The sequence below is a fragment of the Citrus clementina genome, unplaced genomic scaffold (genome assembly GCF_000493195.1).
Source record: "Citrus clementina cultivar Clemenules unplaced genomic scaffold, Citrus_clementina_v1.0 scaffold_3, whole genome shotgun sequence".
NCBI classification, from domain to species: domain Eukaryota; kingdom Viridiplantae; phylum Streptophyta; class Magnoliopsida; order Sapindales; family Rutaceae; genus Citrus; species Citrus x clementina.
The window spans coordinates 36,188,237-36,201,604 of NW_006262339.1; the positions used below are offsets into that span (position 1 = coordinate 36,188,237).

A 13,368-nucleotide genomic window follows, 5' to 3' on the forward strand; every position below is an offset into this window, starting at 1 on the left:
GAAAGTGTTTGAAATGGTGAGGTGAGGAAATGTAGATAGATAGTATTTTGTACTTTTTCCTCTTTCTTCGGGGCATATGTATGCAATGGGGTAGAAATTTGGTACTTAGGGGCAAATGGGGCGTGTTCAAATTAAAAACCCCTTCATAGCCAATGTGGTACGGAGAAGTCAAACTTATATAGGGGATGGAATTGGAAAGCTAACATAATTTCTCATCAAACAATTATACGATAAAATAACCTTAACTTTCAAGTTATAATTGTAAGTGTTTAATAAATACTGTAGAGCTAGAACTCCTACATAGATGTGGTTCACTTGTTTCCTTTCCTCAATTATTTTTTGTTTTGTTAAATTTTTTATATAAATTTTAAGATAAAAATAGTTGTAAATTGTGCAATGTCAAGAGCAGATAAAATGAAAGTCGTTATCTTTTCTGATTAAAAAGGAAACTGATGGTCTTGAATTTTGGATAATTTAGTTCTACTCAACTATAGTGTAATTTACCTCAGTTAGTGCAGACAGAGATTATAATACGATTTGCAAAGAAGGGCAGAAAGGTGCAAAAAGGATAAGAGGACGGACAATTGGGCAGTTGACATCACCATAAATGGTAAATGAGTTTTTGATTACTCATAATCAATTATCCATTGAAGGGAATATTGCTGAGCAACAAACAAGAAACAGGGGATTTAGAGGCCGATGACCAAATGTACTTGAGGTGAAGATTTCTTTAATCCTAGCAGCAATTAGAGGGATTTAAACATCTAGAGATGTGTTCTATGAAGTGAGCTGAGTGCAGGAAAACATTAGATCTTACGTACATTTGGTATTTTGTCTAGTAGCTATAGCTGTATCGTTTGTTTAAGTATTTAGTAAACTACTGGTAATTGTTGACGAGAAATTAAGGTGATATTATATATGCTATCATTGTTCGATGAAAAACTTATATTACTTTTATTGTTTTATCAAAATTTGTATCGCATAAATATAGTCGATGTTTATGTCATAATTAAAGCTCCTTATTCATGGAAGCCACAGCACCAAACAAACTAATATACACACACTAAGGGAGACTAAGTAACGTGCCCTACAATATTAATTAGTCACCCCAAACACAATTAACCCATTTATAAATTCCAAGTCTAAAGTTGTTTGGTTTCTGTATTATATAATAGTTGGTATTAACAAAAAAGTATAGCCGAATTATTCAAATGGTAAGTGCAGCGGATCTCATAATCCAAAAATGAAATTATTGGTAAATAAATTGAAAATACTATAACTGAAATCATCACATTAAAATATTAATGGTATTACCAACTCTTGAGAAAAAATTCATTATTTTAACTTTCCAACCTTTCGTGATGAAATTTTCTTCTAATATGTTAAGAATGAAAATATTATCGAAGACTATTAGCAAGGTGAATAGTATAGCTGAATTATTCAAATGGTAACATCATTTTCTTTCTTTATGGAGTTAAGAATAGCCGCGGATGTTCGAACAAAACTCTATGCGCCTGAGCACCTGTGCACAAAAAGAACATAGGATTGTTGAAATTTGAAAACACACTCAAAGGGGAGTATAAGAAAATTCAGCATCGATGTCTTTTATCATTACTTTCAAGTTTTGTTGAAGTTTATGGATAATTACAACGTAATTCATAAACTAACTAAAAAATTATTGGCAATAACTTGAATGAATAATTTAAAAATACTTTTATTGAAATCATCACACAAAAAAAAAAAAAATGAATAGGTTTACTAACTCTTGTAAAAAAATAATTATTGTCCCTTTCCAACTTTTTGTGATGAAGTTCTTCTAATATATATATATATATATGTATATATATATGAATGTATTATATTATATTAAGCATAGAAATATCGTTGAAGACTATTGGTGACAAAATTAGATGAAGTTTCTTATATATACATACATACATATATATAGTGTGGAAGTTGAAAACTGTGGTTAGGGGGGCCTTGTGCCCGCGTGTATATAGTAAAAGATTAAGATAAACTTTACTATAAATGGCAATGTATTAACATCATGAAAGACAAAATAATTCAAAGATATATATCTATAAATATGTTCATCTTTCAATAAGTTTATTCATCTTCAATAAAAGTAACCAATTAAACTAAACTTAAACTCGAACCTAAATAAAGATAATTTGTAACAGAATTATAATAAATGTGTAGGAACTTAGAGGTTCAATATTGTGTGTGATCGGACTATTTATCATCGGAGTTAGGATATAAAGAACTAAAAGTATTTATATCATGATAATTTGGTAAATGCTAATTAGTTTAGGAATATTTTTTTAATTTCTATTGTAATTTAGTAAAATATTTACCTATTAATTTTTTTCCTCAATTTTTTACCGGGACACAACCCACCTCGATTTCTCCTAAGTTTCACCCCTTTATATATGTATAGTAATTTTCTAATAGGAGATAAATTAAAAAAAAAACATGAAAAACATACACTCCAATGCTCCATTGTAGTGTTTCATTTTGATTTTATAGTATATTAAAAAATTTATATTTTTTTATCTTTTAACTTGATTCTTATCATGTTAAAGTAAAGAATTCCTTATTAAAAATGGACTCATATAACCTAAGCATCTATCACTGTATGTTATTATTATTTAAAACATCTCCATTTTGTATCATTTCCCTCCGGATGTGACTAACAATTAGTTGGAACCTTAAAAAAAAAAAGGTTATGACAGAAATAAAAAAAATAAAGAAAAATGATATGCAGTCTACTAGTGAACTCACCTCGACTACATTAAGATTTACATGACCGTAGGTTGAGATAGATGGGGTTTATTGGCAGGGGTGAGTAAGAGAGGCTCTGTGATAGAGACCGACATTGAAAATATTCCTGTCTTGCTTGCTTGAATATCACAAACTAGACTTGATCATTCAAGTGCCCCACTGTTTATTTTCTCATTTTCCATTACAAAGAAATGTCGACATGTCATTGGAGAGGCGATGCTAAAGGCGTCCGTTGAGAAACAGTTCAAAAAGTTGGCTTCCGAGGAATTCGCATTGAAAAACTGAAAGTTGCGGCTTGAAGAACCAGCTAGGCAGCCATTACAACTAATTTGGGAAACTAATTCGCAGTTGCTACACAAGTTTTACTGCATTGCATGATGTCTGAAATAACAGAGACCACTGCTAGACTGCATGAAAATTCAGGTGGGAAGTCTTATAAAGTCAGACAAAGGCTACCCAGAACCTATTTGGTGAGTAAGGCCAAATTGTATGGCAGGGGAACAGATCACGAGAATATTGTTGAATCGTTGTTGAGGGATGACATAAGATCTTGTTGAAATGAACTCAAACTCGTCAGAACAACTTGTCGTGTTTAAGTTGTGAAGATGAGTGACATGTCATTTCAGTTGAACGGGATTCCAGAGCTGACAATTTGACAATATCGTACAAGACCATTAAATCTCACGTGACTAATGCACGCCTGTTTTAACCTTAAACGGCATTGCTAGCAGTCGTTTAAGGAAGGCTTTAAAGTGGCGCGTGAGGAGCTCGTGACAGGTTGGTTAAGGCTGTTGGATTTGGAGGGAAAATTCTGGATCTGTTACGCCTGCCCAACTGATATATATACAAGCTGGTTCTGGTGTAATCTTGTTGGATCAAGGTGAGAGTGATAAGGCAGCCATAGTGAGAGTTAAGCTTTGTGAGTGATCTCCGTATTGTGTATTATCATCTCTGTAACCTTGAAGCTTAATAAAGTTGCTCCTTGAGTTGTTTTCTCCAGTGGATGTAGGCACCCTCAAAGGTGCTGAACCACTTAAGTTCTTGTGTGTTCTTGTTTCTTTGGGCCGTGTTCTTTGATCTGATCGTAGTTCTTGGTTAGCTTAAGTTTGATTCTTGAGTCTTTGAGTCTGAGTTAGGTCTTGGGGTGTGATTAATCTAGTAATTAAAGGGCTAATTTCACAACAGATCTAAGAATGGATTCTCTGCTGTTCCCATTGTAGGGATGCCGGGGGTGGGCAAGACAACTCTTGCTCAGCATGTCTATTACGACGTTCGACGAACGTGCAAGATCATTTTGATCTGCAAGCGTGGCCTTGTGTCGCTGAAGATTTTGATATCTTAAAGGTAATGAAATCAGTCCTAGAGTCCATTGCTACTGATCAGCCTGTGGATGATAATGACTTGAATTTGCTACAAGGGAAATTGAAGAAACAATTTTCCGGAAAGAAATTTTTGCTCGTTTTAGATGACCCGTGGAATGACAATTATAATCATTGGAGGACCTCAGCCGTCCATTTGAATCTTGTGCACTGGGCGGGTAGCAAGGTTGTTATCACTACTCGCAGTATGAATGTTGCAACAATGATGGCGACTACTTCAATTTATCCACTGGAATATCTGTCAGATGAAGATTATCTCTGTATACTTGCCGAAAAATCCCTAGGAACAATAGATTTCAGCAATCATCAATCCTTGATGGAAATTGGCAAGAAGCTGGTGATTAAATGCTACGGCTTACCTTTGTCAGCAAAAGCTATTGGTGGCCTATTAGGTGGCAAATATGACTTGAGTGACTGGGAAGATGTGCTCAATAGCGATATATGGAATTTATACTCAGACGACGGAGATGGCATTTTCCCATTGCCAGCCCTTAGATTATGCTATCATTATCTTACTCCATGTTTGAAGAAATGCTTCGTATCTTGCTCACGTCTCCCTATGGATTATGAATTTGATGAAGAGGAGCTTGTTTCATGATAGATGGCTGAAGTTTTTTTGGCTCATGATGAGAGTAATATGTAAATGGAAGATTCAGGTGGTGAGGTTTTCAAGGAGCTACATTCAAGGTCGCTTCATCAACAAAGAAGCAACGATACATCACGGTTTGTGATGCATGGCCTCATCTACGATCTTGCTCTTTGAGCTGCTAAAGGACTGTTGGGGGCAATTACGACACAGCACAATGATACGGAACCCAGTCTCAGAAAGAAGCTCCCAGCACATAGATATCAGAGAAGATAATAACATTGAGGATCACAAGGCATATGAAAGAAGAAATTGGACGGTCAGTCTTGTAATGAAGCTCCTGTACAAATTATAGATTTAGAATTTTCCATAGCTTCCTTTTTTCTCCAGTCTCCTTTTGTATTTTACTCGCAAAAATTGGTAACTTTTAACTCCTATATTTTCAGAGATCGAAATCTGAGTGATCAGCTAAATAAAGATGTTTGAAATGAAAACGACTGAGTCAAACAATTGGTCTACTGTCGCTGTAGCACTGGCCTTCTAGGTGAATGTACGTGCAGCGTTGAACCGAATACAATGAGACAACTGACTAAAGAAGCAATCTAGTAACAATCTACGATCAGTTGAAAGCAATTAATCAATCAGCAAAATTAAGAAAATAGCTGATCAAGATCAATACCAGAAAATTACCTGAATCGGTAGGTTTGCCTAAATCCGTGAAGAGAATTAGCCTCTAGAAAGCTTAATTGACGATGGTGATGACGCAATATTTACCCAACTCACTACAAAAGAGAATGTACCACTTAAGACTCTTTCTAATTCTTACTCTATCAAAAGAAAATCATATGTAGAATGGACAATAGTCACCAGCCTTATAAATACACTCTTTGTTTCCATAATTTTGAACCTCTTAGTCTTCTACTCTGTTTTGTATTAACCGCAGTAATTCGTGCACTAATTATGAGGTTGCTCTATAATCTTAATCAATAAACCACTGACTTGGCAACAAAGATTGATACAGGCAGCAAATGAAATGAAACTTCAAGTTCACTGACTTGTTTATAGTAAAAAAAATTGCAGTCATGACAACGAAACGGTCATTATAATTAATGTGCTTTTGCTGGATCTTATGTGCTAATCAGATAGGCCTAAAAATTATGATGGACATTGTTGGCCAAGTATCATGATATCCGGACCGTACAATCCCAAGTAAAATCAAGTCAGGTGATTCAAATCATTTGTGGTGATGTGAGAGCAAAGAGACTGTTAGTCATTACATAATCCATTAACAGTACCAGTTATTAATGATTGATCAGCTAAATTTTTTTCTCAAGTTTGCGTAGTATCTTTTATGCTTCCTTTATGCAAATTAAAAAATTTGCTGCGATTAGCAAGTACTTTTCACAACTTGCATGATACTCGGATGGAATAAAGTGCTCTTTTCCGGAAGCACTTGTCATGGCATTGAGATATCAAATCGATTAATGGACTTGATTGCAATTGATATCAAATCCATTTTCGTTTTCCTAAATTAAAGAAATATGTATAGGCGGAGATATCTTCAGTTAAAGTACCCACCAAACAAAAAATTGTTTAATTTAGAAGGATTTGATAGTAATCGAATTCGTACTTGTTGGCCATTATCAATTTAATCTCTTCAGTGATGTTATTTTCGGTTATTTCGAAGTTGTAATATTTAATTAAACTAATAATAATATACTGCATTAGTTTGTACTATATTGTTCTTACAAAAATATCTGTAGCTATATCATTTATCTCATTTTTAAGTGTGTCGGTGTGTGTTTATAATTTGTCAAGATGAAAAAAATCCCATTAGATGATAAATATGCATTATATATATATAGTGCGAATGTCCTCATTTTTTTTTTTATGTGAACAAGCTTTTAAACCCCGCAGTTTAAGAGAGTTAATTTTTTATTCTCTTAAGTCACATAACTTTATAGTTCATTAAAAAACTAACTCTCTTAAACCGTACAGTTTAAAAGCATGCCTGCATTACCCACACCTAAGAGTGATTATACATTGAAATACAAGTTATGCAACCCAAGAGGGGGGTGAATTAAGTTTTTAAAACTTAAGCTAAGCAAACCACACAACAATTCAATCTAATGTCTTAATAAATTCGAAAATAATAAGTTCAATCAAACACAATAATAAATGAGTAAGGAAAGAGAAAACAAACACAATGATTTTTACGTGGTTCGGCAATCCTTGCTTACGTCCACGCCTCCAAGCAACTCAAGCTTGAGGATTTCACTATCCAAACCTTCTAAGACTTCAAAAGCTTACAATTGACTTCCAAGGTGTCAATGAACCTTTACAACAAAGAGATTATCTCCCAATCTCTTCACTCAAGTGTCTCACACACTTAAACACTCATAATTAAGATGAGGAAATGAACATTACAACAAAAACTCTCTTTAAGAGTAGATATACAAATTGAAGAACAAAGATGATTCAATGTTTTATGATTTGCGAAAATGAGAGCTCAATATATGTTGTGTGCTTTTTGTTTTTGCTTCCTTAGATTACCAAAATTGAATTGGATTTGAGTTTATATAGTTTGAGCTCAAAAACTAGCCGTTATGCACATTTTGGTGGTAACCGGCTTACCGTTTATGGAATCTGGTTAGCTGCTTTTATGTTACCGCTACAACAAAAATTTGAATTTCAGAGCATCCGGCATGCCGCTTTTCATATCTGGATAGCTGCTTTCAAAATTCGGATAGCCGCTTTCAAAATCCGGATAGCCATTTATGTTCCAGAAGCTTACTGCCCAAAATTCGGTCTTCCGCTTGTAAAATCCAGTTAGCCGCTTACTACAGTAACTGCTACAGTGAACTATTTTCTAAAATTATAGTTTTATCCCAAAATATTTCATAACTGTACTATGGCCCAAAACGTTATAAATTTTGCAAATAGGTCAAATTTCAGAATCTCTAAATAATGCTCGTTGTTCCCAAAACTTTATGAAATTATGATATGATGCAAAATACTATGAAACTTTTTAAATAAGTCATTCTCCAAAATACGGATCCCAAAAACATACACTCACCTCACCATGTATACAAGTTGCAAATGACACCCCATATTTCTAAGGCGAGGTGAGCGGTGCCCTCCCCCATTTTCCCTAAAACTGGGCCCTACTAAGCATGTTGCATGCAAGCACATCTCCGCTTCCCCAAGGATAAGGCAACCACTACCCCACTAGCCTAGAAGCAATGAAGTGAAGAGTAACCGCCACTACTCACTTCCCTTGATGAGAACCTTAACTACCCACTTAGCTTGTCTCCACTTTTTGTACTCTAAGGCCATGTTCTCCCACTAGTTGCACCAACAACTACCCATTCATGCTAGTTTTTAGGACCCACTTCTAGTGAATTTCCAACCAACATGCTCCCCATTTGACTGCCAATGCTCGAACACAGGCCGCGTACGTAATACAAATGCGTCTTACATTCGCATAGTTTGGCCCTTGTGCACGCCCCCATTTGCTGCATGGTTGCGCGCGCCCCTGTACACATTTGTGCTACTGCCTTGTGCCATCCTGCATTCTACCCACTTAGCCTGTGTGCCCTATACACCCTGCACACTTGTGACATGTTAGGTGCATTGTTCGCTCACGCCTTTACGCATGCTGTCTCGTGCTCTTTGCCCTTGTTCCACAACATACGCTTGCTCCTAGCCCGCGCACCACTCTTGCCTTACTTTTGTGCTTGCCCACAAGCATGCCTATTGTTGGGAAATAGATTACCACAAGCAGTTGAAATTAAGTGGAACAAACTCTTTCCCTCTTTGTGTGATTAAAATAGGATGTGTGCTACAATAAATATGTAGAAAAATAAATTAATAAATCCAAAGCAAAACTAACCACAAGAGACACCGATTTTTACGTGAAAAACCCAAATTGGGAAAAACTATGGGATCGTAGTCCGATATAAACTTTCACTGTATCAATGGAATTACAACACAAATTCTTCTCCATATAACACTAGAGGCTAACAATATTAAAATTCTCAACAATCTTAGCTTACAATAATAGATCTAAAATCTATTTTCTCCAATAAGTGGGTATATCAAATAACAACTATAGAGAGAATAAAATACAGATCAACACCAGTAGAAATGTAGAGGGTGATGTCAAGAACTTACCCTCCAAATTTGGGATAAATCGGAGCTAAAATCACCTTCCGATCGATGAATCAAATATTAAAACCCTCAAAGGAAACTTTCTCTCTCGCAATGTCTTTTCTCTTCGTGAAATGGCTACCTCTCTCGCGATTCTTCACTTATTTCCTTGTTAATTTCATCAAAGTCCAAAAGTTTATAATAATTACACATCAAGTAAATTATTTTGGATTTTAGGAATTTTGGTCCACCGAAGTGAGATGGACCTTACAAATCTCCCCCTCCATCTCATCTGAGGGGTACCACCAAGCCCGCTCTCTGCTTACAACTTTTCAACTTCTCCTTGGGCAATGACTTTGTCATCATATCTGATGCATTCTTCGTTGTGTGAGTTTTCTCAAACTACAACTGCTTCTACTCAAGCACATCTCGTATCCAATGATACCTCACATCAATATGCTTCGACTTCGAATGATATATTGAATTCTTCGCGAACTGGATAGCACTTTGACTATCACAATACACAATGTAGATGTCTTATTTAACACCTAGCTCTCACCACAACAAAAATGGCTTTCTGCAACAAAAAGATTTTGTTGCCTAAAGTGCCAATTTTGTTGCCATAGGCTATTGCTACAAAAACAAGCTTGTCAGCCAAGTCATCGGCCTAGCATTGTCGCCCTCTATGTTTGACAACATATCAGAACATTTCTCGGCCCAGACTTCCTTTCGTAACAAAATAGATTTGTTGTAAAGGAGTCTCCAACTTGTTTAAAAATTTACGCTAAACTGTTTTACGCAACAAAATTATTTTGTTTCTAAAGAGTTATTTACTACAAAACTATTTTGCTACTAAGAAATAAAGTACACTTCATAAAAGTACATACCAACAAAGGTGTTTGTTTGCTAAGATCATTTTAGGCAACAAAACTGCTTTGTTTCTTTATGTTGAGCATTTTACAAATTTACAATAAATATTTAAATATTTTTATAAACAAATCAATTTTTTCATTAAAAAATACTACAATTTTTTGTTTAATAATATCATGGTATAAAAGGAAACAAACCAAGTTTGGTGGGAAAATACCAATTTTTTTCCCTAGCGTGACAATAATAAACTAGAAATATATGTTGAGAAATCTAACAAAAAAAATCATTAATGCCATTGAATTAATTTAAAAGTTAAAGGCCCATTCAATATCCAAGCTATATATATATATATAGTTGACTTTAAGAATCACATATGATCTTCAAATACAAAAGTGAATTGTCATCTGTCCCAAAAATCTAATGAGCAAAATATTTGAACGATCTCTAATAATAACTACTCCAAACTCCAAATACTTAAAGATATGACATGCACCAGCAATAACCGAAAAGATCAACTGATGACTAATTCAAAAAACTAACAAGTTCAAGATACTCTAAGGACATCATTGAAATGAGTAATCATTGAGTAGCTGAATTTGTAAAGCGAAAAGATGTTCCTTGAGAAGAAAAAAATTACTGCATCATACTCTCAAATTGGGACAATTTGGACTCCAATTGATCAATAGAATTCTTTTGCTCTTTAAGCTCAACATCTTGTGAATCCAATCTACTTTTTTGTGAAGATATAATACCATACAATCTGTCAGCCTCAGAAGTATCAATACCATGGGTTGGAGTTGGGTGTGGTCTGTTGCCAAGTCCTCGAAAATAGCCTGATTTCTTTCCAAGTACTTCACTACATATTTCCCTTTGAGTTAGTGGTTCTGCTTCTTCAGGATTAGTTTGTTGTTGTTGTTGTAGCTCTACCATTTGACCTTATACATAAAGCTTCGCTAGTAAAGGAAGGAAGAAAAAAAAGAATTTTATTAATTAAACAATTGAAATTTAATCCACTGGTCATGGAATTAAATTGTATTAAGGCATAAATTAAAAAAAAAAACTTGTTGTTATACTTATAAATCTTATCATTTGATATTTCAAATAATAATGTTAATTGAAGCATGAAAGAAAAATTAAGAAAAAAAACTCAATGAGTAAATTTTCATCAATATTATGTAAGTGATAAGAAATAATAAAATTAAAGATTTTATTTCCAATAAAGCATCTTACATGCTTTGAGTGGGTCACCTCATTCACCCAACCTTTTGTCTTATTGAAATGAGTGACACAGAATAATTCTATTTCTCCATCAACCATGTCATCCTCAAGATAATTAACAAAAGGTCTTGATCCCAGCTTAGCACGATTAGCTTTATTTTTGGTAGATTGAGTCTACATTAAAAAAAAAAATAACAGTAGAAAATAAGATACATATACAAGCATATTGACAACTAGTTGGACATCTAAAGTTTATAATATAAATATCATTGGATCTGTAAACTTGTGGAATTGTAAATGTTATGACAAAGCCAATCCCAATCATTTAGACATATGCCTGGATATGGATGCTTAAGTGCCTCTTCAAAGGATGGATAATCCAAGTAATGATCATACATCCAATGTCTCATATCACGATATCTCCCACCCATAATGTTATTCACACATCAACGAACATGTGGCAAGTTCAAATCAATCTTAAACTTTGACTGAATTTAGAAAAAAAAAATCTTAGTTTATAATTTTAAAAAATAGTACATGAAGAATATTAAGAACCATAAGTACTTACTAATAGTCAATCAAACAAAACTTGCCTCTCTGATTCTGGAATCTTGCTCCATTACTCGTGCTGAAGATATGCAAACCTTCTAACCAAATAGCCACACTCACTTGACAACATGGAAGAGTACTTATGACCTACTGGCCTATTAGTCTCGGGAGAGATATATAGCTTTATTTTTCCAGATAATTGCACAATGTCATCCATTTTTTTCCCATATGAGGGGCCACGCGTTCTTTTCTTTATTGGCTGAATATCTATTTTATATACATGTGTGTGTGTGTGTGTGTGTGTGTGTGTGTGTGTAAAGCATGTATTAGTATAAGAAACAAAATATTGTATATTCTATTAAAAAAATCCTACCAATTAAACTCTTTAAATACCAGATTCTAGAGTTGTAACACCACCTTGCACAAACTCTTGGCTAGGTATAACAAGCTGAGATGGGGGAATTGTAGATGTGACAACAGTTTCTGCCCTTACACGTTTGGTAACTCTATGTCCAGGACCCATCTAGTTATTATTAAAAATATACATTAGAGTTTATTAATAGCCAATATAAAAATGAATCAAGATAACTATAATTTTGTCAAAAAAATTATAACATGAAAGATTTTTTAATAAAATTTTCATATTCAATCAATAATAACCACTTTACTTGTATTCTTCAGAATATCTCACAGGCACTTATAAAAATTTTAACCATTAATTCACATTTTTAAACAAGAACTAACTAAAACTAAACAAGAGAGTATAACACGAACAAAACAAAAAAGATAAAAATAAGTTAAAAGACAACCATGCATGAAGGAGTGAAAGGCGACAAGTCAATTTGATTGCTCAAGAATTCCTTAAGAATACTTAGCTGCATGAAAGAAAGATATCAGAGTTAGAATATAAAAGTTAGTAAACCAATAAATTAATTTCATATAAAATAATAATACAAGAAAACTTATATATATATATATATAATACAACAAAGAAAACATGAATGCTTACATTTGAAGCTTGTAATAAAGCATTACACATGTGATTACATGTCAATATCGCTATCATCATAATCCTTATTTAACTCTTCTTCACTGCTGGAGAAATATTCCTCCATTGTTTCATCTTCATCTTCTTATTCAACAAGTTTGAAATTATCTGCATCATTATCTCTTGCCCTTTCAACATACACATGTGATGAAATTACTTGTGGATCAACATTATTTATATTATACAATTGTGCATTAGCGTGTTCAAGTTGTACCGAGAGAACAAAGTCAGATGACTCATTTTGCTGATACACTTGTTTATTTGCACTCCAACTTCCATTTTCATTTTCATTTAAGCTTTCTTTCTCTTGAACATCCCACAAACCCCTATGCTGCACCTTTTCTACAACCTTCCAGCCTACTCCTAACTTTGATTGATAGAAGTAAGGTGGTAATCACGATTAATTCTTTTTTTTTTCCTAAGATTAGTGTCAAACCAATCACACTTAAATAGAATTACTCGATATCCAAGAAGATATATTAATTCTATAACATTACTGAGTACACCATAAAAGTCAATTTCTTCATTATCATGCTCCCTTGGCACCATTACTCCACTATTTTGAGTAGTACGATGCTCATCTCGACTTGTGACAAGAAATCGCACTCTATTTACAATACAACCAGAATAACTAAAAACTATAACATCTGGTCCACAAGTTAAAGCATATAGTTCATCATTTATTGTTAAAGATCCCTCATCTCGTAATTGTCTCATCTATAAAGCATAAATTAATTTATTACAAGCTTGTTATAATGGAGTTAAAAAAAACTAATTAATTTGACAAC

General features: G+C 33.8%; 1 protein-coding gene across 1 annotated transcript; it reads left to right on the forward strand.

Annotated features, from left to right (window-relative positions):
• Positions 1-3,158: 3,158 nt before the first annotated feature.
• LOC112099925 (putative disease resistance protein RGA3) lies at positions 3,159-5,210 on the forward strand. The gene is made up of 5 exons (XM_024187458.1): positions 3,159-3,251; positions 3,513-3,661; positions 4,002-4,465; positions 4,956-5,065; positions 5,193-5,210. Exons 1-5 carry the CDS (start codon positions 3,159-3,161, stop codon positions 5,208-5,210), a joined length of 834 nt encoding a protein of 277 aa, XP_024043226.1.
• Positions 5,211-13,368: the final 8,158 nt, after the last annotated feature.